The sequence below is a fragment of the Hydra viridissima genome, unplaced genomic scaffold (genome assembly GCF_058129835.1).
Source record: "Hydra viridissima isolate aposymbiotic clone 2 unplaced genomic scaffold, HvirCarnegie_v1 scaffold_4, whole genome shotgun sequence".
In the NCBI taxonomy this organism is placed as follows: Eukaryota; Metazoa; Cnidaria; class Hydrozoa; order Anthoathecata; family Hydridae; genus Hydra; species Hydra viridissima.
In genome coordinates this window covers 9969399-9996165 of record NW_028324303.1, presented here as the reverse complement: position 1 = coordinate 9996165, position 26767 = coordinate 9969399, and the positions used below count along the sequence as shown (strand labels likewise).

At 28.8% G+C, this 26767-nt stretch overlaps 4 protein-coding genes and 1 pseudogene across 14 annotated transcripts; 1 reads left to right on the top strand and 4 right to left on the bottom strand.

The window, feature by feature from the left end:
* Positions 1-766: 766 nt before the first annotated feature.
* LOC149889805 (BTB/POZ domain-containing protein KCTD3-like) lies at positions 767-11590 on the bottom strand. Of its 8 annotated transcripts, none has more exons than XM_090084703.1 (19): positions 10666-10773; positions 10522-10575; positions 10261-10306; positions 9724-9797; positions 9146-9204; positions 8976-9056; positions 8348-8488; positions 7521-7605; positions 7307-7434; positions 6898-6942; positions 6581-6696; positions 6252-6339; positions 5997-6113; positions 5066-5236; positions 4813-4968; positions 4641-4737; positions 4279-4411; positions 1737-1782; positions 767-1186 (listed from the first exon to the last, which is right to left on the bottom strand). In XM_090084703.1, exons 1-19 carry the CDS (start codon positions 10713-10715, stop codon positions 858-860), a joined length of 2016 nt encoding a protein of 671 aa, XP_089940829.1. In that variant the 5' UTR covers positions 10716-10773; the 3' UTR covers positions 767-857. The 8 variants fall into 8 exon arrangements, with proteins under 8 accessions (XP_089940829.1, XP_089940831.1, XP_089940835.1 ...); XM_090084705.1 differs by having other exon boundaries at positions 7521-7602; XM_090084709.1 differs by having other exon boundaries at positions 10249-10306; positions 10666-10765.
* On the top strand, positions 2962-26469 carry LOC149889801 (uncharacterized). Of its 4 annotated transcripts, XR_016451666.1 has the most exons (7): positions 18825-18917; positions 21496-21566; positions 21922-23376; positions 23446-23516; positions 25405-25541; positions 25729-25780; positions 26355-26469. XR_016451666.1 is itself a non-coding variant. In XM_090084710.1 (4 exons), the coding sequence occupies exons 3-4, from the start codon at positions 22440-22442 to the stop codon at positions 23973-23975; spliced, it is 1467 nt and encodes a 488-aa protein (XP_089940836.1). In that variant the 5' UTR covers positions 2962-3020; positions 21496-21566; positions 21922-22439; the 3' UTR covers positions 23976-24100. The 4 variants fall into 4 exon arrangements, 3 of the variants coding, with proteins under 3 accessions (XP_089940836.1, XP_089940838.1, XP_089940837.1); XM_090084710.1 differs by lacking the exons at positions 18825-18917; positions 25405-25541; positions 25729-25780; positions 26355-26469 and adding an exon at positions 2962-3020 and having other exon boundaries at positions 23446-24100; XM_090084712.1 differs by lacking the exons at positions 25405-25541; positions 25729-25780; positions 26355-26469 and having other exon boundaries at positions 23446-24281.
* On the bottom strand, positions 14999-17904 carry LOC149889804 (uncharacterized; annotated as a pseudogene).
* On the bottom strand, positions 18820-20504 carry LOC149889803 (uncharacterized). The gene has a single exon (XM_090084713.1). The coding sequence runs from the start codon at positions 20501-20503 to the stop codon at positions 19070-19072; it is 1434 nt and encodes a 477-aa protein (XP_089940839.1). The 5' UTR covers position 20504; the 3' UTR covers positions 18820-19069.
* On the bottom strand, positions 18820-21121 carry LOC149889802 (uncharacterized). The gene has a single exon (XM_090084714.1). It carries the CDS (start codon positions 21119-21121, stop codon positions 20513-20515), a length of 609 nt encoding a protein of 202 aa, XP_089940840.1. The 3' UTR covers positions 18820-20512.
* Positions 26470-26767: the final 298 nt, after the last annotated feature.

The window sequence follows — 26767 nt, the reverse complement described above, 5'->3', positions numbered from 1 at the left end:
CAACTTTTGAAGCGGACAAATAATTTTCTGTCGTCATTTGAAACCCAACTAAGTGCAATCAACCGAATAATACAATTTGCCTATTGGTTTAAAGTTAAGTCGAATGTAATATTAAAATATTGATTTTTGGTTTGATTTTGGTCTGACTATTTTACTGTTACAATTTCGTAAAATATGGTCCTCAGACTATTTTACGAGCTAAGATCTGGGTGAGACAATTTTATTATTATTATTATTATTATTATTATTATTATTATTATTATTACTATTATTATTATTGTTATTATTATTACTATTATTATTTACTAATCTAAGAAATGCGTGTGTACATAAAACTTTTAAAACGATGTTTTTTCAATTTTTTTCAAGATGTTTTAACTATGGATGATCTGTTCCGATTGAATTTTTTTTTTTTTTTTACTTTTTAAAATATGTTCGTTTTTTATCAATTACTTTAACAATATAGCGTATTATCTCTAATAAATAACCTTTGTAAAAACAAAGTATCTTTACTAAAGATATTTTAACGTGCTCTAGTAGTGATAACCATTAGCTGATTTTATACAATGTCAGTTAAAAGATCAGTACGATTTTGGTTTAATTAAAGAAACAACGTTTTAAGACTAGGTTTGAAGAAACAGTTTTGCGAAAGCATTTACTTTATATTTGAAATAACCTCCATAGTCAGAAGGAGGTTTTTTAAACAATTAAGTCGACTAAAGCTGCCATTTTCAAAAATATTAGGGAAAACTGCAAACAAAATAAATTTTGTTTAAAAAAGAAAGAATATAATTGAGTAACTTGAACAAATTTGACAAATATGTTTAAAACTTTCTACTTCTTATTTATTATGGACTCTACGGACTAGATAGACCATCGTTATGTTCATTTTGCGGCTCAAGTGAAGGTAATAACAATTGTGCGGAAATATTTGTTTGAATTGGCAGTACAAAATGCATGATGGGATTCGTTTTTGTGTCATTTAATGTAAATCCTTGAGCATCATTCAAAGTGCAATTATGCGAAGAAAAGCTATTGTGAGAACGTAGAAAATTATGACGAAAGCTGGTCAGCGATTGCTGTGATCCTCTTTGTAACGGAGTAACACACCGAGATATGGTTAAATCGCACTGCTCTAGCAACTTCATAATTTCTATCTCGCTTGGTCCCTGCACATTGACCGATTCTAAAAAAAAAAATTCTTCAAGAGATAAAATAGGAAGCTTTTGAAGCCCTAGAAGCATTTTTGTTACTGGACAGTCGTAGCTTAAAGTCTTCAGTTTTTGGTAGCTTAAAAATCTTCAGTTGATTGCTTCAACCTTTAAATTTAAATAACAAATGTTAGTGGGTAGTTAAGAGGCCTTAAGATTAGTTGATTATTTCAAGAATACTCCGTTCAGCAGTAAATGTCCGATAGAAAAAATAAAATAAAAACGATAGATGTAAGAGCAATACAATTTACGAATGAAATTTACGTAACGTAAATAGATATTTAATAAGCATTAGTTTGGAAAGAAAAAGGAAAAAAAAAATTAAAAAGCCAAAGAAAAAAAAAAAAAAAAAATTGAGTTCAACTGAACAACTTTTAAAACAAATTTTTGAAAGTAATTAACAATAGGTGCAAGAAACAATTTTGATCTCTATTTTTGGAAGCTTCCCTTAATATAGTAAAATTCTTATCAAAAACCTTAAGCTACGGTATTATCAATGCATATATACATTTACAAAAAACTAACCAGGAGTTTTTGTAAACTTATCAAGCGCTGTTGAAACATCCCACATCTAAACAAAATAAATCATAAAATTGACAAAAAAAAAATAGTTATTAAAAGTCTGCTCAATAACTAAGCAAAGATGGTGTTGCTAACCGACTTTTACATAAAAAGATAATACAGGATAATACAGAGGTATACTAGATACATATAGTAGGCAATACAATAGAAAAATCATAGAAAGTATTTGTTTAACAGCTATTTCTTATAAGAACAAGGCAACTTGAATAGTTAAGTTCTAAAATTTAGAAAAACTTGAAAAGTTGAGGCTATAAGTCCATAAAAATCATGACTGTATCATTTTTCAAAGTTATCCAAGTTTGGATGTAGCACTTGCAAGAAGTCATAAAAGTTGATTTAAATGAGAGGAAGTATTGACTTTTTTTGAGTCAGTTCAAAGCCTTCTTTTTTTTTATACACAAAAAGAAAAACTTAGGCTTTTAATTGAAGCAAAATGTTTAAATATGCATTCTACTCATTTTATAGTGAATACTGTCACTAAATATTTGTTGATAATCAATTGTTAAACTTTTAACTTCATGTTAAACTTTAATCTATTTAGTTTAAATAAATCATTTTATGACTGGAACCTTCTTCAAATTGACATAAAATGTGTTGTCTATTTGAAGAAGGCTCATGTGGCGAGCATTTTAAATCAAGACTATCTGGATTATTATAATGCAATGAGCTAACAGAAATGCTTGAATATGTTTTTAACAACAAATTCAATTGAGTCACGAGTACATAAAGAATTAAGTAAAGAAACAAATTATATGTGCTTTTAATAGACAAAGTTATGGCAGATGTTCCATTTCATGAAGTTCCTTCAACAAAAAAGGGAAGAGACAGCAAAAAAGATTGCCAAAAAGCAACTAGAGATCAATATGAAAAGATTAAGAGGTTTTTGAGAGATGTATTTAGGTAGTACCTTAGATGGGGGTAGGGGGATATGAGTTAAGTAACCATTGATTTAGGCTCTTGTAATGTATGATGATAAACTTTGCTTTTCTATCCACTACTTGGTGTTATAAGTTATTAATTATTTTGCATTTTAGGGTGTTATTTAGTTAACCCAGATGCTGGAACTTTATTCTGTATTTGCAAGGTTCAAGGCATACACCTCTTAAGATATGGTTAAAATGAGTCACAAAAAGGTAAAGACCAATGTGATTGCAAAAGTACTGTTGGCCATTAATGCACATGTCAATGCTGGGAATAACTGTATATCAACAGAGGATATCAAGAAAGGTATTTTATTTCTTGTAGACTTAAACGTATCAGTGGTCGAAATTCACAAATTAAATTAAGTCATTGATAATAAGATAATAAGAAGTTATATTGGTTCAATATAAGTATGATAGTAAGAAGTCATATTGGTTCAATCCATTCAATTGAATAATGGAATGATATATGACAATTCTATGGTTGTGGTTAATGGAAAAAAAGTTAAATTTTCAGAAATTGTCTGAGCATTGGTATCTACTGCAGTGAATCAATGTCTTATGTTTTTGATAATGAAGCTGAGCTTCAAAACTTTTAGTATAAAAACACCCACAGTATCCAGAGCAAATGCACATTCATAGATTAAATTTTATTACCCCCAACTCCAAATCTCTCAGAAAAATTGATGTTGAAGCAATAATTAGCAAAAATTTAAATTAGAGCACAAAATTCATGTTAAAGGATGGGCTGTACCTGTATATAAGAATGCAAGATTTAATACCAAGCAGAAAAATTTCTTTTATGAAGAGTTTATAGTTGGAGAAAAATCAAGATGCAAATTAACACCAAAAAAACTTCTGTTCAAAATGAGAATAATGAAAGAAAAGAAAAGTGTCAAGCTATTTAAGCCTAGTGAATACCTAAGTTGACAGCAAAGTGTTTCTTCATTTAGCAAATATTCAAACAACACCAACAAGGCTTGTTTAAAAAACCCAAATAAATTCGAGCTATCAAGGACTTAACAGAAGAAGACAAAGATGTATTCCTAAATAAGACTGAAACTTTTGTTGATGAGAAGTTAGCCTAAGTTAAGAAGCTAAATAATGTTGATGCTGGATAGTTTGTTCTTGTAGCAAACTGTTTTGGAAAGTAATCAAACCTCTCTGTTGGATAAATAACCTCAATAGTCAATGATGAATGTTTTATGACTGCTTGAAAGTGATAAATCTAAACACGGATAACTTTGAAAAACAATTAAGTCAAGATTTTATGAAACTTCAAAACAGAATATCTTTTCAACCAGTTGGAATTACAACCTCAAATTTTCAGGTTTTTCTTCTGACATGATTTGAACTATTTTAAGTTGCTGATTTTGCCTCATTCTTACAAAAAATGCCTCATTATTAAATTGGAATTTGAAAAACATAATATTTTTCTCTTCAAATTTTAATTTATTAAAGAGCCATTTTTGGATTGTAAAGCTATTACTAATTTTTTAATCAATTTATTAAAAAACTTAAAAGTTCAGTTATACAAATTTTAAATTCCTTAAACTGAGTATAACCTGAATAGCTCCATTTCCATGGCCTGTAAACAAAAACCTGCGAGGTCTTGATCCCATTCTTGTTGCTGCATCACACTCATGCACAGAAAATGAAGTTATACGTGATCCATCAACACTTTTACACATCATCAGACTATAAAATCAAGTTTAAAAAGCTATTTTAAAACTTTTTCTAATGTGCTAAAAAAGAATCATAAATATTTATTTTTTTCTTTTTTAACATTTACAAAATACTTATGTCAGTAAACCGAGATACTCCAGTTAAATTATTGTTTTTATTACCTATTTTTACTGATTGTAAAACAGTCATCAAAGATGTTATTTATCGTAGTTACATTTTACTAGAAGTTTATTGTACTTACGTTTTACCAGAAGGAGCAATTCTTACAAAAATCTGGTCAGTGTCTGGGACAACTTTTTGAACAAATAGCAACTGCTCATCTTTATCTCCATATGGACCTTTACATAAAGGAATTTTAATGTTTAACTAAAGCTACCACTGCCCTTAATCAAAACAGATAATATAAAACCCACCTATACAATTTCCACTGGTATAACTAGGATGAGGCCGGTCTTGTTCTAAAGCAACTATGTTAAAAGAAGCAAGTGACTTAGGCCCAGGTTGAGTGGAAACCATACCACGAAACCGAGTTACACTCCATGTTCGAACATGGTTATACTCTGAACATACTAAAATGAAAACCAAAAAAACATATAATGAAAAAAACTTACTTAGCGTACATAGAAAAAACAAGTAAAAACAAAAATAAAATCTTATTTCAATCACCTGAAATAAGGTGCTTTTCACTTAAAGTAACTCGTTTTACACTGCTTCTATGAACTGTAAATGTTTGAAAGAGTTGAGGACCACTGTTTATTGTCTCTGGATGATGAACAATAACCCTTACAGCACCTGAGCTTGTACCATATGCTATTTCAATCCAATTTCCAGCAAATGCTAAAATAAAACCACAATGAAAAATAAAAATGCTTTATGATTTTAAAGCACATAAAAGTAGTTAAGCACCTGCATCTGTGCAGACCTTGATTATAACCAAATTTATAATAACCAAAATTTTGTTAAATTCTATATATTTTATTCAATCTGAATCATCCAATTAAGATCTTAAAAATTTAAACTGTCTAAACTTAGAATCAAATCAAATTTTTAAACAAACTTCAGAAAAATTTAGATTAATAATGACGCTTTTTTGTTCTGCATTTTAAATCAAATAATCTCATTTTTCAGATAATAGAGCAAAAAGTAAAAAAAAATTATTTGATTAAATTAAAAAAAGAACCAGATAAACATTTTTCTTCAATTTTTATTTTGCTCCTATTTTTAATCTGGTAAGTGATGTTTTTGTCTTTTCCACCAATCGGAATTGAAGGGTACTTTATGTCAGCTACTGGCAGATTTAAGTTACTACCAAACTCTTTTGATTCAAAAGTTTTCTTTCTTTTGTTAATAAACTGAAATCTTTTTCTTCAACTTCTAACAATTTGTTAAGGCCAGTGGCCTTTTTCTCCTTGCTTATCAACCTTGTTTGATTTGAAAATCTTATATCAAATCTTAAATCTGAAATTATTAAAAATATTTTAGTGACTGATTTTGATAATCAATCAAATAAAGCCCTTTTCTGAAACATTCTAAATATTTCAGAATGAAATATTTCAATCAAACTATTGCTTCAAATGGAAAAAAAAAATTCACAAACTAGCTCTTGGTGTAAGATAAACAGACATCGCTGTAATGGAATCTCCATTTGGATCTTTAAACAATTCAGTAACTAGTAAATCATTATCTTTCATTCGAAGTGGAAATTTTTCCATATCTGAAAAAACACATGAAAGACATTAAATTGTGAAATTTTATTAAATAAGACATATCAATGGTGCAGCAACTAAATTTGCAACTGATTAAAAATAAAATTTAATAAATGACTTCAGTAAATAAGCACAGGAAATCTTACCAACATAGTAAATAACTCCATTGGTCCCACCAAGTAAAAGAAATGATCCAGCTGTATCAAAACTTGAAATTGGAATCACATCTTGGATCTACATGAATATTTTCTTTATTTAACAATATCTAATACACCAAATATTACTTCATAGACTTGTGATTTTATATATATTTTTTAAATATATTAAAATTATTCTAAAAAATATTTACAATTTTGAAATATAGTAAAAATTGAAATGGTTGTATATTTTTTTTGAAATGCTTTGAAATTAGTCTTAGAAATATTTACTAGTTTAACATATCATTAAAAAAAATTAATTCTTTTAAATTTCCTACTCTCCAATTCTGTGTGATAACATTCCACACACCAATTTTTCCAGTGAAACTGATTGCAACTAACTGACTCCCAAAAAAAGATAGAGAATCAACAGGGACAGACAAATCAAATATTCCTGAAAAAAATTTTAAAAATTACTTTTTCACCCATAATATTAAAAAAAAAAAAAAAAAAGGTCTGAATAAGTTAATGGATTATGAAACAGGAGCTATGAACCTTTTATATTCTATGAACCTTTTTACTGACACAAATAGCAGGAATAAAAGAAATATAACTATTCAAAGGTTACTTTAATGATTTAGTATAAGTTACTCACCAATTTGACTACCTGTGTCACAATTCCACAAGCGAATCTTGGATCCTTGACAAAAAATGCAAAGAAGAGGTATTCATATCAACAGTATTCTTTAATAAATTCAAAGAAATCCAATTTTCAAAATATGACTTTAATCTAAACATGATAAAACTCTTTGTACAAAATTGAATATTTTGTAATTTATTTGATATAAATTTACAATTGTTTATTGGATGAACATAAAGTTTTTACAGTAGGATAAATAAGAAAAGTGTAAAATATAGCTCATTTATTTATTGTATCTTATTTGTTATGTAAAAAGGAGAAAACTTCTAATAATACAAAGTACCACTATAAAAACTTGAAAGAATTGCTAACAAATTCAATAACGAACCAATCAAATATAGAAAAAAGATAGATATATGATTACCTGAAGAACAAGCTAACAACTTGTTTCCCAGTGTTCCAGGCATTTTCACATTAAGCGAAATTTTCTCTAAACAATTTTCCAAATATGGAGTAGTAAATATCAACTCCCAACCAACTGAATCTTCTAGTCTAAAGTTCAACGCAGCAAAAAATAAAACAGCAAAAAAAAAAGTATTATTATTTACACTTCAAAAAGATTTACAAAAAAAACAAACCTATAACAACAGACAAAATGTGCATATGCAACAGCCAAAACATTATGGTGACCTCTTATAATCAGCACTTTCCTTTTATCTACTTCTAAGAAAAAAAATTTTCTTTTAAAACTAGAATATAAAAAAACAATTCAAAAAAGTGTTAACTTCTCTTTGGAAACATTATTTTTGAACTGTTAAAATACTAATTTACTAGTTGATTACTGTGAAAGCTGCCAATCAATCATCACAAGATTTTAGACTGTAGTGTGACTGATTAAAAACCAATTTTATTGATTAATTCTATTTTATCATAATTAATGAAATATTTACAGCCATGGAAGGTCTAGTGGCATTAAGAAAAGCAGGTACACCAGCTACTTATTTCAATGTTTTTTTTTTCCCATTAACTCCGCGACCCAAGTCAAACAAATTATAATTTAAGACTGACAAACCTGTCTCCAATACCATTGTTGTTACTAACTAAATTGAAATATAAGTTAATATTTCAAAAATACATAAAAATGTTTAATGCAATCATAAATAAAACTTGAAACTTTTAGCATTTCACAGAATGGTAATAGAATTTATACAATCATGTCAATTAAGTCATTTTTATTTCTAAAAAACAAAAGTAAACCATTTCTTGATAAATTTAGCACTACAATTCTAGATGCAGCTGTACCTTTGCTTTTAATAAATAAAAATAAGTAGAACTTTTACTAATCAAAGATTCCACTTAAAAGCAAAGAATCCTTTATGAAATAGGGTAATATGAAAGCAAAAAAAATACAAGTAATACTAAGTAACTACATCTTAAACAACTTTAATTTCTTAAAATTACAAACCATCAAATTTAAGATTTGGTTCTGACTTTGCATTTTTTATTACTCCTAACCACTGCTGATGATTTGAAGCCAGGCAGTCCATTAATGAACTCATTGATCCTCTGCGAGATGACTTTATTTCAAGAGGATTCTCTGCTAAATCTAGTGAATAATTGTTCATATTAAGTTTAATGAAAATAATTCCTCTTGTTAAATATAACAATCATATTATCCCTTTTTTTTTAAAGTGAAACTTTCTTACTCTTGAACTTTAACTTAAGTAAATAAAATATTATAAATTTTATAACTTATTATTATTTCTTAACATTATTGAAATTTGCAACTTTTTTTTACCGTGATGCAAAGAATCTTTTAGCTAAAATCATTATGAGAGAGATGAAGCACTAGATTTGAAATCACCAATTACTCTAAACCTACTGTTACAAAATTAGCGTCAGAAGAATAAACTTCCATGATGGTAATCAGTATAACATAAAGATTAGTTAATGTTTTACATTGAAGTCCAAAACAAAAACTATTTACACTGCTGCACCACTAAAAACATTTCAATCAATGTTAAGAAAAACAAGCATCATTTATCTTATACTAAACTTTGATCTAGATCAAATAGCATTATTTAAATAATAACCTGGAGGGCTAAGATAACCAATAAAGAGCAAATCACCACATGGACTGTTATCTAGCTCCTCACATAAAGTAAGACGACGAACTACAAAAAAAAGAAATCCAATTGAGAACATGATTAACATAATAATAAAAACAACAAAAAGAAATGAAAAGGAGATTACTTATCTTTACCAATCGGAGTAATGCCATAATATTTTGCTTCATGCAATACCACATCGGAATCAACCCCTCTTAAAAGATAAAACTAATTATTTTTGCTTAAAAGCCATGTAAAGTATTTAACAATATAAATGCCATTTTATTTTATTTTACTTTTTATTTTACTCCATGTCTCAATATATGCATAAACTTTTCAGATCACCTAATTTTGATTTTAATTTTTTTACTAATACTTTTGCTAAGTCCTATTTCAGCAATATAACTTTTAAATGGTGTAAATTTTTTATTTAAATTATAGAAAATATTTGGATATATTACAAGTTAAATGGAAATTTGTGGAATTTGTAAATACTTTACAAAATTAAGTTTATCAGAACATTTACATTATTTTAGGTAAAAGAATAATCTTAGATTAAATATATTTAGGCAGTAGCCTTTCATCTAATATAATTTGCATGTATGGGGCAGATAACAAGCCTGTATAAGAAATAGCAGTAAGGTTAGCTTAATATTTTGCAGTAAGATTTTTTTTAAAAAAGATAAAATCATGATGACATCCTTAAGTAACACATACATGAAAGAGAAATCACCTGAGGTTAAAGTCCTTTGTTCTTAGGAAATTTAGTATTGGTATAAAAGCATCAGGATCCCGATCAATGAAATACTATTATAAAAAAGTTTGTATCAAAATAATATAAAATATAACATTTAAGTCATAAAAAATTTAAAAACATTCATTATATGTAAAAGAGTTATGAAATACTGGGAAATTTAGAAACTAGCTGCTTGCTGCTATTTTGATAAATTGTATTAACTATCCTTTTAAAAACATTAAAATGTTTCAGTTTCTCATGAAATAAGAAGTATTCAGTTTAGGTTTTTAAATTCTGTATAGAAACCAAATTATAAGTTCATAAAGATCCTTTTAATAGCTTACATTTAATAGTAATTCATGTAAAAGAGCAGAGAATATAAAATTCACTAAAGAGATATTGGTGACTATACATATCAACTACAAAAAGACATTCAATTACCTAACAAGACATTTTATAAAATTTTCTTAACATGTAAAATAACTTTAACTATCAATTTAACTTTAATACTTTAATTCTAACTTTTTAACTTACAGCTCCAGTTTCATCTTTCAGAGAAGATATCCTTCCACTTAGAAGACTAAAGTTTAGTATATATAAAAATCAACAATACCTAAATTTTTATTTTCAATTTTATAGACCTGAATATAATTTTCAATTTTATAGACCTGAATATATATTAAAAAAAAAGAAAATCTAAATCTTTTACTTTAAGCAATTATAAGTGATTAAATAGAATAAAAGATGGTTTTTAGTATAATTTTTAATAATTAGTACTTAAAGAATAAAACATACCAAGAAAAAAAAGAATCTTGTATCCATGTCAATGTAGATCTTGAAGTTGAAAACCTAATTACAAAAACATAACATAGGACTGCATGCACAGAAGCACTTAGCCACACATAAACACACTCAAAATTATTTAGATAAATATATAACCTTTTACCACCAACATTTAGATTTATTATTTCAGCATCAGAAGAGGTCATTATAAAATCTGCTTTATAATAAAAATTTAAAAATAAACTAATTTGTAATAAGCAAATAAAATACATATAAGTTTACAATATTTTATAAAACAAATCATACAGAATTTACATATGTGTAAATATTAAATACTACAAAATCTTTTAAATATCAGATATTTATAACACATTTTTTAACAAATTATAATTAGGGCTACCCAAAAAAAAATACTCAACTTAGAACATGATGTAGTGAAGTTTTTCCCATTAAACTATTAGTACTTAACAAAGAAATATTACTCAAAGCTCTTAAACATAATAAATTTAATAACATGTAAATTTTGTCAACAGTATTGGTGATTAGGGTTCTAACTAAATCTTGGATTTTGCAAAAAAAAAAAAAAAAGAAAGAAAGAAAGAAAATAAAGAGCATGGTTACTGCAAGGTGTGGAAAAACATTTAAAATTAATTCCAACATCTGACAAAAACCCACTTTTTCCTTGTTTAGAGTTAAACTGTGAAATAATATATATTTTTTTCTCTTCTTCTTTAAATGAAGTATTTGTAAAACATAACAAGGAAAAAAACTTTGCAACATATTAGTACTAAATAAAAAATAACAATTTGAATAAGACTTTAAAGTTGAGTAAGATTGAGAAAATGTACAAAACCCAGTTTGAAAAAAAACAAACCTTTCTATAAATTGATTTTGAAAATTTACTTATGCTTAAAAGCTTTGAGCAACCCCTAGAACACTTAAAATTATTTTCTAAAAATTTTTCATAATAAAGTCTTGATATCATAATGGGAAAAGCTTCACAATGCTATGTTCGAGTCGAGTAGTAATTTCTGAACAGCCCTACATTACCATATACTCATGAAAATAATTTTTCTGTTTACAAAGTGTTTTTTTTTATTATTCTTCCCGTTAGGTAAGGAACGCAATTTTTAAGGGCCATTTACACGGCAATTTTTTCTTTTAATTTATAACATGACCTTAAATTTATAACATTAACAGATACTTAATCTAGGAATTATCCTAGGTTAAGTATCTGTACAACTTAGGTTTTTTATAGATTTTTTAAGAATAATAAAAAAAATACTTTGTAAACCATTATATATATTTTTTTAATATGATATAGTCTTAAGTTAAAAAAAAGTTTATGTAAGAGTAGTTTATATTTGTATTATGTTTCTGTTAAAATAGCAATCATTCCCGTTAAGGTACTTAAAGTAAAGAATATGGTTGTTATTCTAACAACTGTTTCAAATACTTTAACTTTAGAAAGAAAAAAAGAATTATTATTTAAAGTTATCTTAACTAAACAACTTTATCTAATAAATTTTTTTTTTCTTTCTAAAATTAAAGTATTTGAAAATTTATCTAAATAAAAGTGCTTTTTTTCTGTCAATTTGGGTCAACTGCTGGTTAACAGTTTAGTTTTCTTAACTTTATACACACCTTATATATGTTACTCTTGCATATTTACGGTATTACATTTTTTACTGATGCAAGCTTTTGACTTAACATGAAATTTAACATTTGATACATCAATTAACTTTATGTAGATTCCAAGCTTCCACTTCATTTCGGGTTATAATTTCATAATAAACATCTTTTTTATTGTCACCCGCATAAATCTTTACAGTACTTTTTTTATTGTAGAATGTTCGGATTACGTTTTAAATTTGTGTAGTTCTACATGAGTGATCATACAAACTAGCACTGTTTTGTTATTGCAAACTAGTTTTAATTTCTCTGCAGTTTTAACACATATTATAATACTGCATATTTTGTCATCAGTCTTAGCTAAGATTGATACCAAAGTGTGCAATATTGCAACAAAAAAGTTAATATTTTGTAAACACACAACACTAAGCTAAAACGACAAAAAAAAGCCATATAATTATCAAGCATTTTATTCTGACACAGTTCATATATTTTAATTAATAATTATAAGTGGGAATAATTAAAAACGAATACAACATTAATTGCTATTACTAGACTAACCTAAAAAACAGTTTCTTTAGAACTTCAAGTTGTTGTAAATGGCACCAAGTGTATTACTGTGTCGATGTTGCCATATTGCAGGTTAACTTTGACGCCTATGTCGATGTTATTCTCGCTTATTATTTAATAAGCCATTAGAAAATTTTACAGTGTTCAAAGTAAAAGTTATCTAATTAAGTTACAATTTACAAATACCTAATAAAAAATTGTACTTATTCTGTAAATTTAACAATGCCAAAACAATTACATAGACCTATTTAATTCGCTAAATGTCATTATGATATCAGAATACTCTCTCAATCGCCCTCTTATCCCGTCTGAGGTGAGACATACGCGCCTACTTTTCATGTTTATCTAGTGGTGTAGTTTGCATTAAGTTAAATAAAAGCTCGGTTTCTATAGCTTTTCTTCTAGGAGTTAGTGTTGTGTTTGTTGAGACAGATGGAAGCAGAACTTCGGATTCAATGCTCTCACATGCATGCTCATCACCATTCGGACTTGTCTCTGCCTGACTTGTTAGTAGTATGGTAATCATCTTCCTGCGTTTCAATATTCCAAGAAATACACGTTTAACCACATTGCTGTAATAGCTCTCCTTATAGCAAGTGCGTAGGCACTTTCTCTATACACTTTTCATAGCTTTTAACACATCTACGTCCAGTTACTGCAGAATTCTGCTGGTATAAGCTGGTACGTACAACAACTCTGTTTTTTGAATGGCAAGCGTTCAACCACTTGCGGAGACATATGTGATCATCAAAAGTCAACAGTTTAGAACAATGCAGGGTACTAGTTCCAGCAGCAAACATCTTAGTTGACCACTCAATTGATTGCTCCCCCTTCATCCCAGTGGGCACAGGACGTCTATGGACGTCCATAGGACGTACCGTTTAGGTCTGTTTGTCCAAGTCCAAATTGTTACGTCTAGGGACGTCCAATGGACGTCCAAAATAGTCCAACTAATAATACGTCCAAAATAGTACGTCTACATCTAAAGGACGTATATTCTCTTCTCCGTGTTCTACTTTTACGCATGCGTGAATGTAAATCATTTTAAACCAATGATATATTATATATGGGTCATTCCATGGCAAGTGGTGCAAATTTTAATGAGGTCCCTCATGGACCATCTCAGATTTTATTGAAATTTTTTGATTTTGTACATATATATGTTAAAAGCATGTTTTGAAAATTTTAGATCAATATCTAATATGGTTCTTGAGAAAACGCTATTTAAGTAGTGGGCTATTTTGCATAAAATTTCACTCTACAAGAAAAAAGGGTTTTTTCATCATTTTTAACAGCCAATAACTTTTGAACAAGTTAGTTTTATACTTCAATTATTATAAGATAGCAAGTGTGCTGTGGATACTTTGAAAAAAGAAAAAAATATTATTTCTGGCATCTTAACTTTTTCCATAATGGCGGGCTAAAGTTGATTTTTTTGTTTTAAGAATAAGTTTTTTTGTGATTTTAAAGACCTTAATCTTAAAAACTAGTTACAAAGTTAATACAAATCAAATTGCCTGCTGATCTACATGCGGTGGATAAACATTTTTAAAAAAATCAGTTGATTAAAGAGCTGCATTCAAAAGTTATAGGTCTCCAAAATGAGTCAGATCGAGATTTTCGTAAAATTGATCTGTGATGCAAAGCATCTGTTACCTAAGATGGCACTTTTTTTTTTTATAAAATTTTTTATACGCATCAATTAAAGACTGTTAATTAATAAAAACCAAAAAAATTAATGGGCGCTTATTTATAACCCCCAAAAGGTAGTCTCTAAAAGTCAGGTAAATTTTCCGTAAAATTCTAAAATTGACATAATAAATAAATGCATTGAATTATATAATGTTATTTATTATGAAATATCAATTAAAAAATATCAATGCTTAAAGCCTTTTAATCCCTTTAGATAAAGAACTTTTAAATCCCAATAGATAAAGTCCCCTCCCCTCTGTCCCCTCCCCTCTTTATAATACAATAATTTTTTTAATGAAAAACAAACAAAATGTTTTTAAGAAAATAAACAAAAATAATAAAATTTACAAAAAGTTAAATTTCTCAAATAATAAAATAATCTCATTGATTTCTTTTAAGTCAATACTATAAAATCTTCTGAATTCTAAATTCTGCAAGTAGAAAAATCCACATTAGTGCAAATAATATCAAATGAGACTTCTTATTTTTATTGAGGTAAGTGACATTGGGATAAAACTGTGGTGGTTTCGTGTCCCAGGTATTGTCGAACAAGAACGATATCTCTCTTCCAAATTGAAGTTTGTAGTATGTGTTTCTATTGAAACTTTGTCAACAAAAAAAAAAGATATTCCTTTGACGTGTTGAACACACCAGCTGTACATTTTGCTTGGTGTGTCAATAGGATCGTTTAGTGATTGTAGACTGGCTCGTGCAACAAGACGTTTCACTGTTCCACCAACACCATCACAAGGGCTTTTACCATGCGATGTTGCAAAAAAGTGCCACTCTGCAGTCATGTCAAAATCGTGTTTATGGTAGCATAAGTTGATAAGATTTTTGTAATTTTTATATTGTGATGCAGCTCCATCACTAAAATAGATAATGTGTTCAAATGTTTGTAATTGTTTAAGTTTATCAATAACATTACCGATAAAGCAATGAACAGCATCTGTTCCATGTTTCAGATGATCTGATATAACACAATAACTTTGACTATCAAGTTTTCCATCTTTTATAAAATACGCAACAAAGGGGTGCACAGTTGCTTGGCTGTTATTCCAGTGAAAACCTTGCACTGCATCCTGTATTAGAAAACTATAGTTTTCTGCAAAGTCAAGAAGAACCAAAGCTTGATTTTCTTTTAAATTAGTTTTCAAATGTTGGTAGTAAGTGGCTTGACTTTTTGATATAAAATGATGCAATCTAACTGTTCATAAACCATTTCAATAAATTCATCTAAAGGTAGAGTTGCTGGTACTAAAGTACATTGGTAATTTGATTTTTGCCATTGATAAAAGTTAACTTCACTAATTTCTTTTTCTGTAAACAAAGTGTCAGTGTAGTCTAACAAAACCTTTTTAGCAGGACATTTATCGCAGCTATGCAGCATACAATCTCTATTTTCAATGCTACAAACCATTAATTTTAATAAGATTTTGTAATCAGAAATTCCAGGAATTTTCTGTACAAGGAGCTTTACATTTTGATGGTACTGGCAAACACAAACTGCATGCAGACCAGAAGCACCACCCACAGGAATGCACCACTTGGGCCTTAGCTCACAAAATTTTGAAAATCCAACTTTAAGATAATTATATTTCTTTTTAAACTCAATATGTAGCTCTTTCATATTGACTAGTAGAAGGCGCTTTTGGATATGTTGCTTTTTACTATCTACTTTAACTGAAACAAACTCTTTTTTTCCTGGACAAACCCTTGAATATTCATCGCATTCGTAGAAATGAACAACCTCTGTAATTACATCTTCGCTTAGTTTTCTACCCGATTTTGGAGAAGATTTTGATAGTATTCCACTTTTTTTACTTAATTTTCTGGCTTGTACTACAGATCTTTTTGAAGTAAAAAAAAACTTCTGAGTTTTCTCTATTGACCAACTGTCTGAAGTGAGTGTAAGAAGTGTGATTTTTTCAGAATTTGACAATGTTTTTTCAAATTTTGACTTAATTTTAGTCATAATATTGTCTAAATCTGTGTTTGTTTTTTTCAAACATTTTTTTGAGGGTGATTCAATTTCACAAAGTGCAGCTATTTCTATACCTAGCACATTGGCAACAGCCTTTTGTGTATGAGTTCTTATGCTATCAATTTTACGCTTTCCATATGCAACTCTATCTTTTTTTGAAACAAGTTTTAGAGGTGAGCATCCAAAACTTGCAATACTTGAATTAAGATCTTCTTTTAATGTATGGTTGTCAACATAAATTTCTTTTTCTTGGAGTTCATTTTCTTTTGTATTATGTTTGCAATTCAGAACTTTTCTGCAACTAGTGCAAATTTTTTGACCAGGTATTAAACCAAAATCTTTGGCATATGAAAGACTGATAACTCTAAGAGAATCTAAAAAATAACGGAAATAATTATTAAATATTTTTTTATTTATTTATTTAGTGTTATTAAGGTATTTTTATTAAATTAAGATATTAAATATTGAAACTTACTTTTCACATTTTTTGCGTGCTTGTTCAACGGATTACAACAATACCTGCGATGTTCATTCTCATACCTCGACAAGTAAACTTTCTCGTGATAGCTACAAATAAAATCTATAGGATTTATTTTGCTTCTCAAAGAAATAAGCTCTTGGTTTAGTTTAGACAGTTCTTGGTAGCGTTTACTTTTATTAGATAGATAGCACTGTTCATTTAATGCTTTACCAATACAGCAAGTAGAAAGCTCAGGCATATTACTTATTATTAATTAGTTCTAAAATACAACAATTTATTTGGTTTTATTAGTACTTTTTAGATTGACATACTAGTAATATAGAATTAAATGAAACAATAACTAAACTTTTAAAAAGTAATAATTTTTTATGGAAAATTTACCTGACTTTTAGAGACTACCTTTTGGGGGTTATAAATAAGCGCCCATTAATTTTTTTGGTTTTTATTAATTAACAGTCTTTAATTGATGCGTATAAAAAATTTTATAAAAAAAAAAAAGTGCCATCTTAGGTAACAGATGCTTTGCATCACAGATCAATTTTACGAAAATCTCGATCTGACTCATTTTGGAGACCTATAACTTTTGAATGCAGCTCTTTAATCAACTGATTTTTTTAAAAATGTTTATCCACCGCATGTAGATCAGCAGGCAATTTGATTTGTATTAACTTTGTAACTAGTTTTTAAGATTAAGGTCTTTAAAATCACAAAAAAACTTATTCTTAAAACAAAAAAATCAACTTTAGCCCGCCATTATGGAAAAAGTTAAGATGCCAGAAATAATATTTTTTTCTTTTTTCAAAGTATCCACAGCACACTTGCTATCTTATAATAATTGAAGTATAAAACTAACTTGTTCAAAAGTTATTGGCTGTTAAAAATGATGAAAAAACCCTTTTTTCTTGTAGAGTGAAATTTTATGCAAAATAGCCCACTACTTAAATAGCGTTTTCTCAAGAACCATATTAGATATTGATCTAAAATTTTCAAAACATGCTTTTAACATATATATGTACAAAATCAAAAAATTTCAATAAAATCTGAGGTGGTCCATAAAGGACCTTTGCACCACTTGGCATGGAATGACCCATATATATAATATATCATTGTTTTAAACATGGCACAAAAGATATTTCGGAAGGTCAAATTATGCTTAAAAACTCAACTATTTTAAAAAATTTAACTATGAATTCTATTAACAGAAGAAGATTAACCGGATAATAAGTTTTTATATATAGTTTATTTAATTCTTTTTGTTAATTCTTTATTTCTATATAATTTTATCTATGGACCTTTAAGGTCATATATATTGATATACATATGAAGACCACACTGGAATAACGATCAAGCTACATTTTTGCTTTTTTTGGGTTTTTGCCCCTGTTATGTTCGGCTGCAGTTTAAATATATAATAATTGACTATATAACAAGAAAACCGATCAAATTACACAGATATTTCGCTTAACAAATTAGTGAGCTATGGTTTTTTGAAGTTTAAAATCTAATTTATTCAAAACAATAAAAATGTAGCTTGATCGTTTTTCCAGTGTGGTCTCATATATATTCTAAATTTATTTCAATATATAAATAGATACATGTACATAGTACATGTACCTATTTATATTTACATGTTGTCAACATCTAAATATAAATAGGCACAAGGTGAACTTGTGCCTATTTTTATATTAAAAAAATTTGGAATATATATGTACAATATTGTACATATATATTCTAAATTTATTTTAAACAACATTTTTGTTTGAAATAAATATATTATATATGTATGTGTGTATGTATGTATATATATATATATATATATATATATATATATATATATATATATATATATATATATATATATATATATATATATATATATATATATTAGGGTGGTGCTCAAAAAACTTTTTCAAAGTAAATTGATGGGACAACCTCTATTTTTGTTCCTTTTAGCATAACAAACTTATGTGCAAAATTTGAGAAGGATATTTCATCATTAAGGGGTGCCACACGGGGTTGAAAGTTTTACTAAGGTTGACGCTAATGGCTGTAAGCACTTTAAAAAATTTTTTCTACATAAACTATTTTAATTCAAAAGTTTTTAAATAACAAAGTATTGAACATTGAAAACCATGAAAAAATAACTATAATTTCAATATCATTTTAGTTTTTCATTTTGTTTTGAATGGAAAAATGACTATTTAGTCCTGTTTAACAACAGTGGATTTCTTGGCATCTGGAAACTGTTTTCGATGCTCAGACACAACATGGAGAAGTGCTTGCTTTTGTCCTTCATCTTTTGTTAGAATTTGGTTAAAGTCTTGGATAAGAGCAACTCCTCTCTCTGCTCTGTCATTCACAACGCTCAAACCGGCTACAAAATGTTTAGCTGCAATAAAAACTTGGTCCTCGTTCCACAAAGATGAATCCAATTCGAGCCAAGAAGTTGAGATGCCCAGTATAACAAAAAACCTCATGGTGTTCGAGTTAATGAAATCAGCAAGCTCTGATGATGAAATGTTGTTTTCACGTAGTTGAACACGTTTTGCAGGAATTCCATTTCCAGTTTTTGTTTTCATTGCATTTACCATCTCGTATTTTGTAGCTGCATCAACACGATCATCAAAAAAACTAAAGGCAATCAGTTCCTCACTGAGGTACCACATATGACGAGACAATGCCTTTATCGCTACATTTGCAACATTTAAATTTATTGTCCTGAATTGTGTGAGTCGTTTAAGGCACATGAGATCATTAAGTGGAGCTTGAATGGACAGCAAACCAGTAAACCATGAGTTGAGATAGACAAAGCAGACAAAAATATTCAAGAAACGTGATAAATTTATTTCACGCTTTGTCATGCGAAACTGGGATCTGAAGAGAAAAATTTTGATTGAATAAATAGCCATGGCCATCCATCTGGCCCAATGCATAGCCCCAGGAGCCATAAAATGAACCCCGCGAGGAGGAATATGACCCAGGTAGATCAAAGACAGTTCTAAAAGTTCCCTATAATCATCACGAGGCTGGTTCTCTGTCAGCAAGCAGTTTTGAATGAAATCAATAGCTTCTTTCATCATTTCTCTGTTGCTGTTAAAAACTAAAGCTGTTTCAGGATCTGATATAACGTCTTCATATCTGTCACGAACGATTGATAGCCATGCTGTTTGAAACCTTTTAAACATCAAAATGTCTGGTCCAGTAGATGGTCCAGCTAATGAGTTAAACACATCTCCAAAAACAACTTCAAAAATATGGTGCCGACATGCAAGATGGAGCAGCTCTTTATTCATCTTTTGTTCAATAAGAACTGCTGCACCAGAGCGAATCCCAGAATTACTGGCTGTAGTGTCAAAAGACATGGCTTTTATATTCTCTGCAAGATTCCAGTCGTCGATTGCTGTTACAACTGCATTTGCCATTGCCTCTCCAGTGCCATTTGGGAGCTTAGGCACATTCAATAGACGTTCTACACCTTGACCTGAAACAAGAATAGGCAAGCGATCTATTTTTTCATGTTTTCCTGATATATCAGGGAGTAACTTGCTGTCCCAATGCACTACGAGTGGAACATCCCTAATATTTTCACCAAAACTTTCCTTCAATTTCAAAATTGTTTCGTATCTATGTTTCATTTTATTGCGTCAAATTGACCAGCGATTCAGAGCTAGTTCACTTGGGTTTTGACCAACAGCAACTGAGAATGAAGCCAAAGCATAAACCGCATTTCGGTCGCTGATCTTCGTTCGATCTAAAGCTGCTGCAACTTGTGGACTGACAATATTTTTTGGACGAGGTCGTTTTGTCTGCGGTGTCACTGCTGAGTCATGGTCAGAATCTACGTTCTCATTGCAACTTTTTTCTGAATCTGATTCAAATGTTTCAACTACAGCTTCACCGTTGCTGACAGCATGTCTCAATTCTTCTCGTTCTGTTCTGGCTTTTATAGCCTCTTGTCTCTCATGTTTACGCTTCAACTTGACTGCCAATTTTCTGTCTATTTGTGCCATTGAACTTGAGTGTCTTCCATTTCCAAGCTGAGCTTTAAGAAAAAGTTTGTCTTCTGGATTTTGTATAAGCCTCTCGGCATCAACATGAAAAATGTCGAACGTATCTTCAAATGATGCAACAAAGGCTGTTTCTTTCGCTATCTGAGTTGCTCCTCCTCTTTTTGAAGCCTTTTGTAGCTTTCTCCACTCATTGTATATTTTCTCTAGCCTCGCAATTGCATGTTGCAATGTTGTCATTGGCATGTAAGCTTTGTTCCAAAAATCAGCAACTGTTTTAATAGTAATGTCCGAACTTTCTCGCACGGTTTTTTTGTTTATTTTCAACTGATGCACAGTGGGCCAGGTGGTAGACAAAACCTCAAAAAAAAATATTCGAAATACTTCCAACTACTCAGTATATTATGTATATAAGAGCATAATAAATGGTTTAAAACATTATTTGTAGTTTGGTAGTACATCATAAATGTACAATTATCAATTACAATTGAATATATTTAGAAATTCATTTATTAATTTTTTTAATAGATATATCACCTATAACTATGACAACGAATAACCTTTAAATTATTTAACATATGCGAAATTAATTGACACATTAATAAAATTTAATTTTATAGCTTTACGAAAAATGCCACAACAAATTCCAAGGTCTTGTATTAAACTCACAGTTTCATTTTGAAATATAAAGGTAAGATTCTTATTTATAATATTAAAATATTCTATTAAAAGTGACGCATATAGTTTAGAACCTGCTGGAACCGCTTATTAATGTTAAAATAAGTTAATACAATATATGTATAGCCTGTTGGTGGTGTTTAATTCTGCTCTTAGCTGCCCCTTTAAGTTTGGTAAACATTTAAAAAAAGATATTTTCGTAAAATGCTATTCGCGACAAACCTATTTTTTTGGTTTTAGGTAATAATAGGTGCTGTGCTTATTATACTGGCCTAATTAAATGTAGCTGAAATGAAAATAATGACCATATTTATGTTATATTTTTTTATAGTGGTTGCACTAATAACGTTAAAATCATTTTTTTGTAGTTGATATGAAGATTAGTGATGTCCATAAACGTATACGGCATGACCAACTAAAGCCTGGTGATAAATCATTTTCTATGTCTGTAGAAGCTATTCTAGTCTCTATGAATTTGGGTTCTACTGGATGTGCTGCGTTTTTAAAAGTATATCAAAAGAAATGGAAGGATGCAAACCGGGGAAATAAAAAGTTTGAAAGTAAAAATAAAAATTGGTTGGCTCAGGACTTTAAATCTACATACAGTAATAATTAATCTGAGTCTGATAATTCTAGTCAATCACATAATATTGGTGGAAGACCAAGTTGCTCCTTTGAAGACGCATCTGACAAAACCAAAAGAAGAAGACTCAATGATGTTATAAATAATTTTACTACTGATGAGTTGCTCCACTCAGCAAGGCTTAAATTAAGGAATGAGTTTAATTATGAGGCTGCCAAGCAAGTTGCTGAGATATCAGAACCTTCTAGTCAATTTAAAAAGTATACACCTAATGAAGGTCTGGCATTAATTATAGATGGTGGCATGTCAAAATCAACCTACCAACTTATCAGAAATGGAGCTGAAGAACGTGATTGCCATATATATCCTTCATACAACAACATAAGATTGTCTAAAGCTAACTGCTATCCAGAGAACATCTTTGTTGATGATTATTCAGCACAAATACCACTACAAGAATTACTAAAACATACAGTAAAAAGACTCTGCGAGGTGCAAGCTCCTGTGATCAGCACAATGCTGGATTGTTTGACCCGGTTGACTTTGCGTTGCAAGGCCGGGTTTGATGGGGCTAATGGGCAAAGCGTGTACAAGCAAGTGAGTAGTGAGGAAGCTGGAGATCGTAACTTAAAAAAAGAAGAATCTCTGTTCATTACTTGCTTAGCACCACTAGAACTCAGTGGGTTCTGCAATGATAAAGAAGTACTATTATGGCGTAATGACAAGCCATCATCTACTGCTTATTGTCGTCCAATAAGATTTTCTTTTCAAAAAGAAAGCAAAGCTGTTGTCCTAGAAGAAGCAAAATATTTAGAATCTGAAATAGAAAAATGTAGTATTTTTAATGTTACTTTTAGTGGAAAAGAACTGGTTGTCAAAAGTATTATAGAACTGACCATGATTGATGGCAAAATTCAAACTATTCTGTCTGATGTGACTAATTCAACTCAATGTTGCTCTGTGTGTGGTGTGTCTCCAAAAATCATGAATAACTTAGAAATGGTGCTGAAATTGGACAATGCTAGTAACTTAGAACTGAAATATGGTCTTTCTAGCCTGCATTCCTGGATTAGGTTTTTTGAAATGGTATTACATATTGGATACAAGCTGGAAACTCAAAAGTGGCAGTCTAGAGCTATTGAAGATAAGGAAAATGTTAAGCAAGTGAAGAAACGTATCCAGACAGAATTTATGAATCAAATGGGACTGGTTGTGGATTTCCCAAAAAGTGGAGGATCTGGTAAGTGAAATTACATAAATACTTGTATATGAATCATCAGGTTAACTATCACATATATGCAATTTGTAGGTACCAGTAATGATGGAAACACCGCCCGACGAGCCTTTGCAGACTATCAATTAACTGCCAAAATTTTGAAAGTAGATGAAACTCTTTTATTTTATTTTTACATCATTCTAGTCACTTTATCATCTGGATTTGAAATTGATAATGTCAAGTTTAAAGAGTTTTGTATTACTGCTCTTAAACTTTACATATCTAAGTATTCCTGGTATTACATGTCACAATCAGTACACAAAATTTTAGTTCATGGTCATGCCATCATTGCTAGACAGTACTTGCCAATTGGACTGATGTCAGAGGAGGCACAAGAGGCCCGCAACAAGGATTTTAAAAAGTTTAGGAAAGATTTCAGTAGAAAGACTTCTAGAATAGACACAAACCGCGACCTGGTTAACAGACTACTTGTATCTAGTGATCCTGTCATAACATCATTAAGAAAAGGTCATAACAAAAATAGTAAGAGTTTTAAAAAAATCCCCAGTGAAGTTTTGGCTTTGCTGAGGGAATCAGCTCCACCTTCTTCTAGTTCTTTGTAGCTAAACACAATTTCTTGTTTGATTTTTTGAAAAGAAGGTTGATTTAAAAAAAAAATTTTTACTAAGCCTATTAATTGTAATTTTGTTATTAAAAACTAAAATATTCTTGATAAAAATAAATATTATTTCATGTATAATGATTATTTATATATCGAAATGGGTTTGGGGAGCAATTGGGTAATAATTAGGTTTTGTCCACCATATCCTATATATCTGGCCCACTGTGTGATGGAAGAAAAACTGTAATGCTTGCTTTCGTGACGGTAATCTAGTACCATTAATGGAGGCATTTGTGAAACCGAGAAGGTAAATTTTGGTTGCAGATCTAGTTGCAGGTTTTGATTGTGACATTTTCTGATATTTATTAATCTAGAAAAATACAAATAAAGTTATGCAATAAGCATGATGTGAATTGCAAAAGTTATAAAATTTTATTCATTTAGTATATATTCAGTGATATCCATTATTCAGTATCTTTTTTGAGTTTAGATATATGAATTTATATAAAATAAAATTCAAAGTAGTTTACATAATTTATATTACAAAATAACAACTTAAATGTATACTGACTTTTCACAATTGAGATATTCCACTGCAAAAATGTTAAAAATGAAAAATTTTAGTTAAAATAATTAATTTGGTAGTCTGATAGTGATAAACATACAAAATGGCGATTGGGTGGCAAATTACAAGGAATTCTGGGATAGAAAAAATAAGTAAGTGGGCTGCAGCTAAGTAATTAATATTTAAGCACTATAAAAATTTAACTATTTGAATGTAACAAATTTCTAAAAATGCTATGAAGTAAAATTTCTGTTTTTTTTTTATCTGTATTTGGAAATTTATAAATATTTTTCATATACAGAACATTAATTAGTTGATAAATTTAACAACTGGTCAGATTCTCAAAAAAACATAAAGAGTACACCTCATTGAAAAGACATCTGGTTGTGTTCAAAATGGATTTACAGATAAAAAAATTTATTTAAAGATTTCAATAATATTCAACAACACATTAATTTACACGGCTATCTTTTCTATCGCGTACATGTGGTTTTATCAGTTGGCATGTGGCACCCTTTAATGAAAGAATATTTTTATGAAATTTTGCACATGAGTTCATGAGATCAATAGGAACAGGACTAGAGGTTGTCCCAGACAAAATCTGAACATTTAATTTTTGACTACCACCCTAATATATATATATATATATATATATATATATATATATATATATATATATATATATATATATATATATATATATATATATATATATATATATATATATATATATATACATATACATATACATATACATATACATATACATATACATATACATATACATATATATATATATATATATATATATATATATATATATATATATATATATATATATATATATATATATATATATATATAGAAGATACAGCGAAGGATGACAACTTTGTTGGTACTTAAAGTTTTATACTGGCGTATATATATACAGTTTGCTAAATTCGAAGGATTTCAGGCTGGCAAAAGTTGTATTTGAATTTTTTGCTTCCTGTTATGAAAGGGGTAAGATTAATTGATTCTAAAAGCATAACTTATTTATATATAATAAATATACATATTATGTATATATATTTACATATATATATATATATATACATATATATTTATATATATATATATGCACAGCTTTTTATTTATATGTTTAATAGATATAGCTTTTATTAAAGTTTAAAAAAATTATTTGATCCAGATATGGATCACAGACGATCATTGAAATGACAACATGTTTCTCCTACAAAAAGGTTAGTTTGATAAACTTATCAGTTATCATCAATAAATAAGTTATCACTTATTCAACTAAAGATAAAAAAGATAAGTTAAAATGACTTTTTTCTAAATTATAATGGCAATCATTAAAGATTCTCTATGTAAAATATCCTCTAAGTGCAAGAAATAAATATACATGTTACAAGTATATTTATTTTGGCATTTAGACAAAGCAAGTAGATTAAACAGTTGAGAATTGTTTGCATAATTTCATAGTATTTATTTATTTAGCAAGCGAATAACCCAGCAATCTTTTAAATAGAAGAAAGAAAAAATATTAATAATCTGGTCTTGCGTTTTATGGTTTACTTTTGTCCAACACTTTATGGAAAAAATATATTGTGTTGTGCGAAAAACATTTAAGAGATCCATATATATATATATATATATATATATATATATATATATATATATATATATATATATATATATATATATATATATATATATATATATATATATATCACAATATTTAATACCATAATGGTATTTAAATTTTGTTTAATATTTAACCATGTTTTTATTTTTTTTTTTAAATTAATTTTTAAGGTTACTCAAATGAGAGCAGTTGGAGCAGCGACTCCACGGAAAACGATTAAAAATGTTTTGAATGCAATCATGACCCCAAGGTATTCAGGCGTTGTTTAGCAAGGACAGTAGAAAAGGAAAGAGAAAATTTACAGGCACTGCTCATTATAAAGGCATAAAAGGTGAGCATTGAATGCGAATTTAAAGCTATTGCATCTTACTTAAGACTGAATATTTTTGCTAACAGTAAGCAGAGGAACACGAAGCAGTAGTTCATTGCTTATTTTCTGCAATTCATTGTTTGCAAATATATTTGCGGTCGTTTTTTGTTTTAATTTAGTTTTTTATGTATGACCTTCCAAAACTGATAACATAGTAATATAAATTTTTATTGTTGTTTTTATTTAATATAAATTTTTATTGGGGAATGTGAG

Coding starts and splice junctions, on each gene's coding strand:
- LOC149889805 (XM_090084701.1), bottom strand. CDS start 10,781: ATGTATTTTATTTGCTTATTACAAATTAGTTTATTTTTAAATTTTTAT. Junction 6,697..6,897: donor TGACACAGGTAGTCAAATTG/GTGAGTAACTTA, acceptor AATTTTTTTCAG/GAATATTTGATTTGTCTGTC. Junction 1,187..1,736: donor TAAGTTTACAAAAACTCCTG/GTTAGTTTTTTG, acceptor TTTTTTTTTTAG/AATCGGTCAATGTGCAGGGA.
- LOC149889803 (XM_090084713.1), bottom strand. CDS start 20,503: ATGAAACATAGATACGAAACAATTTTGAAATTGAAGGAAAGTTTTGGT.
- LOC149889802 (XM_090084714.1), bottom strand. CDS start 21,121: ATGCCAATGACAACATTGCAACATGCAATTGCGAGGCTAGAGAAAATA.
- LOC149889801 (XM_090084712.1), top strand. CDS start 22,440: ATGTCAAAATCAACCTACCAACTTATCAGAAATGGAGCTGAAGAACGT. Junction 23,377..23,445: donor CCCAAAAAGTGGAGGATCTG/GTAAGTGAAATT, acceptor TGCAATTTGTAG/GTACCAGTAATGATGGAAAC.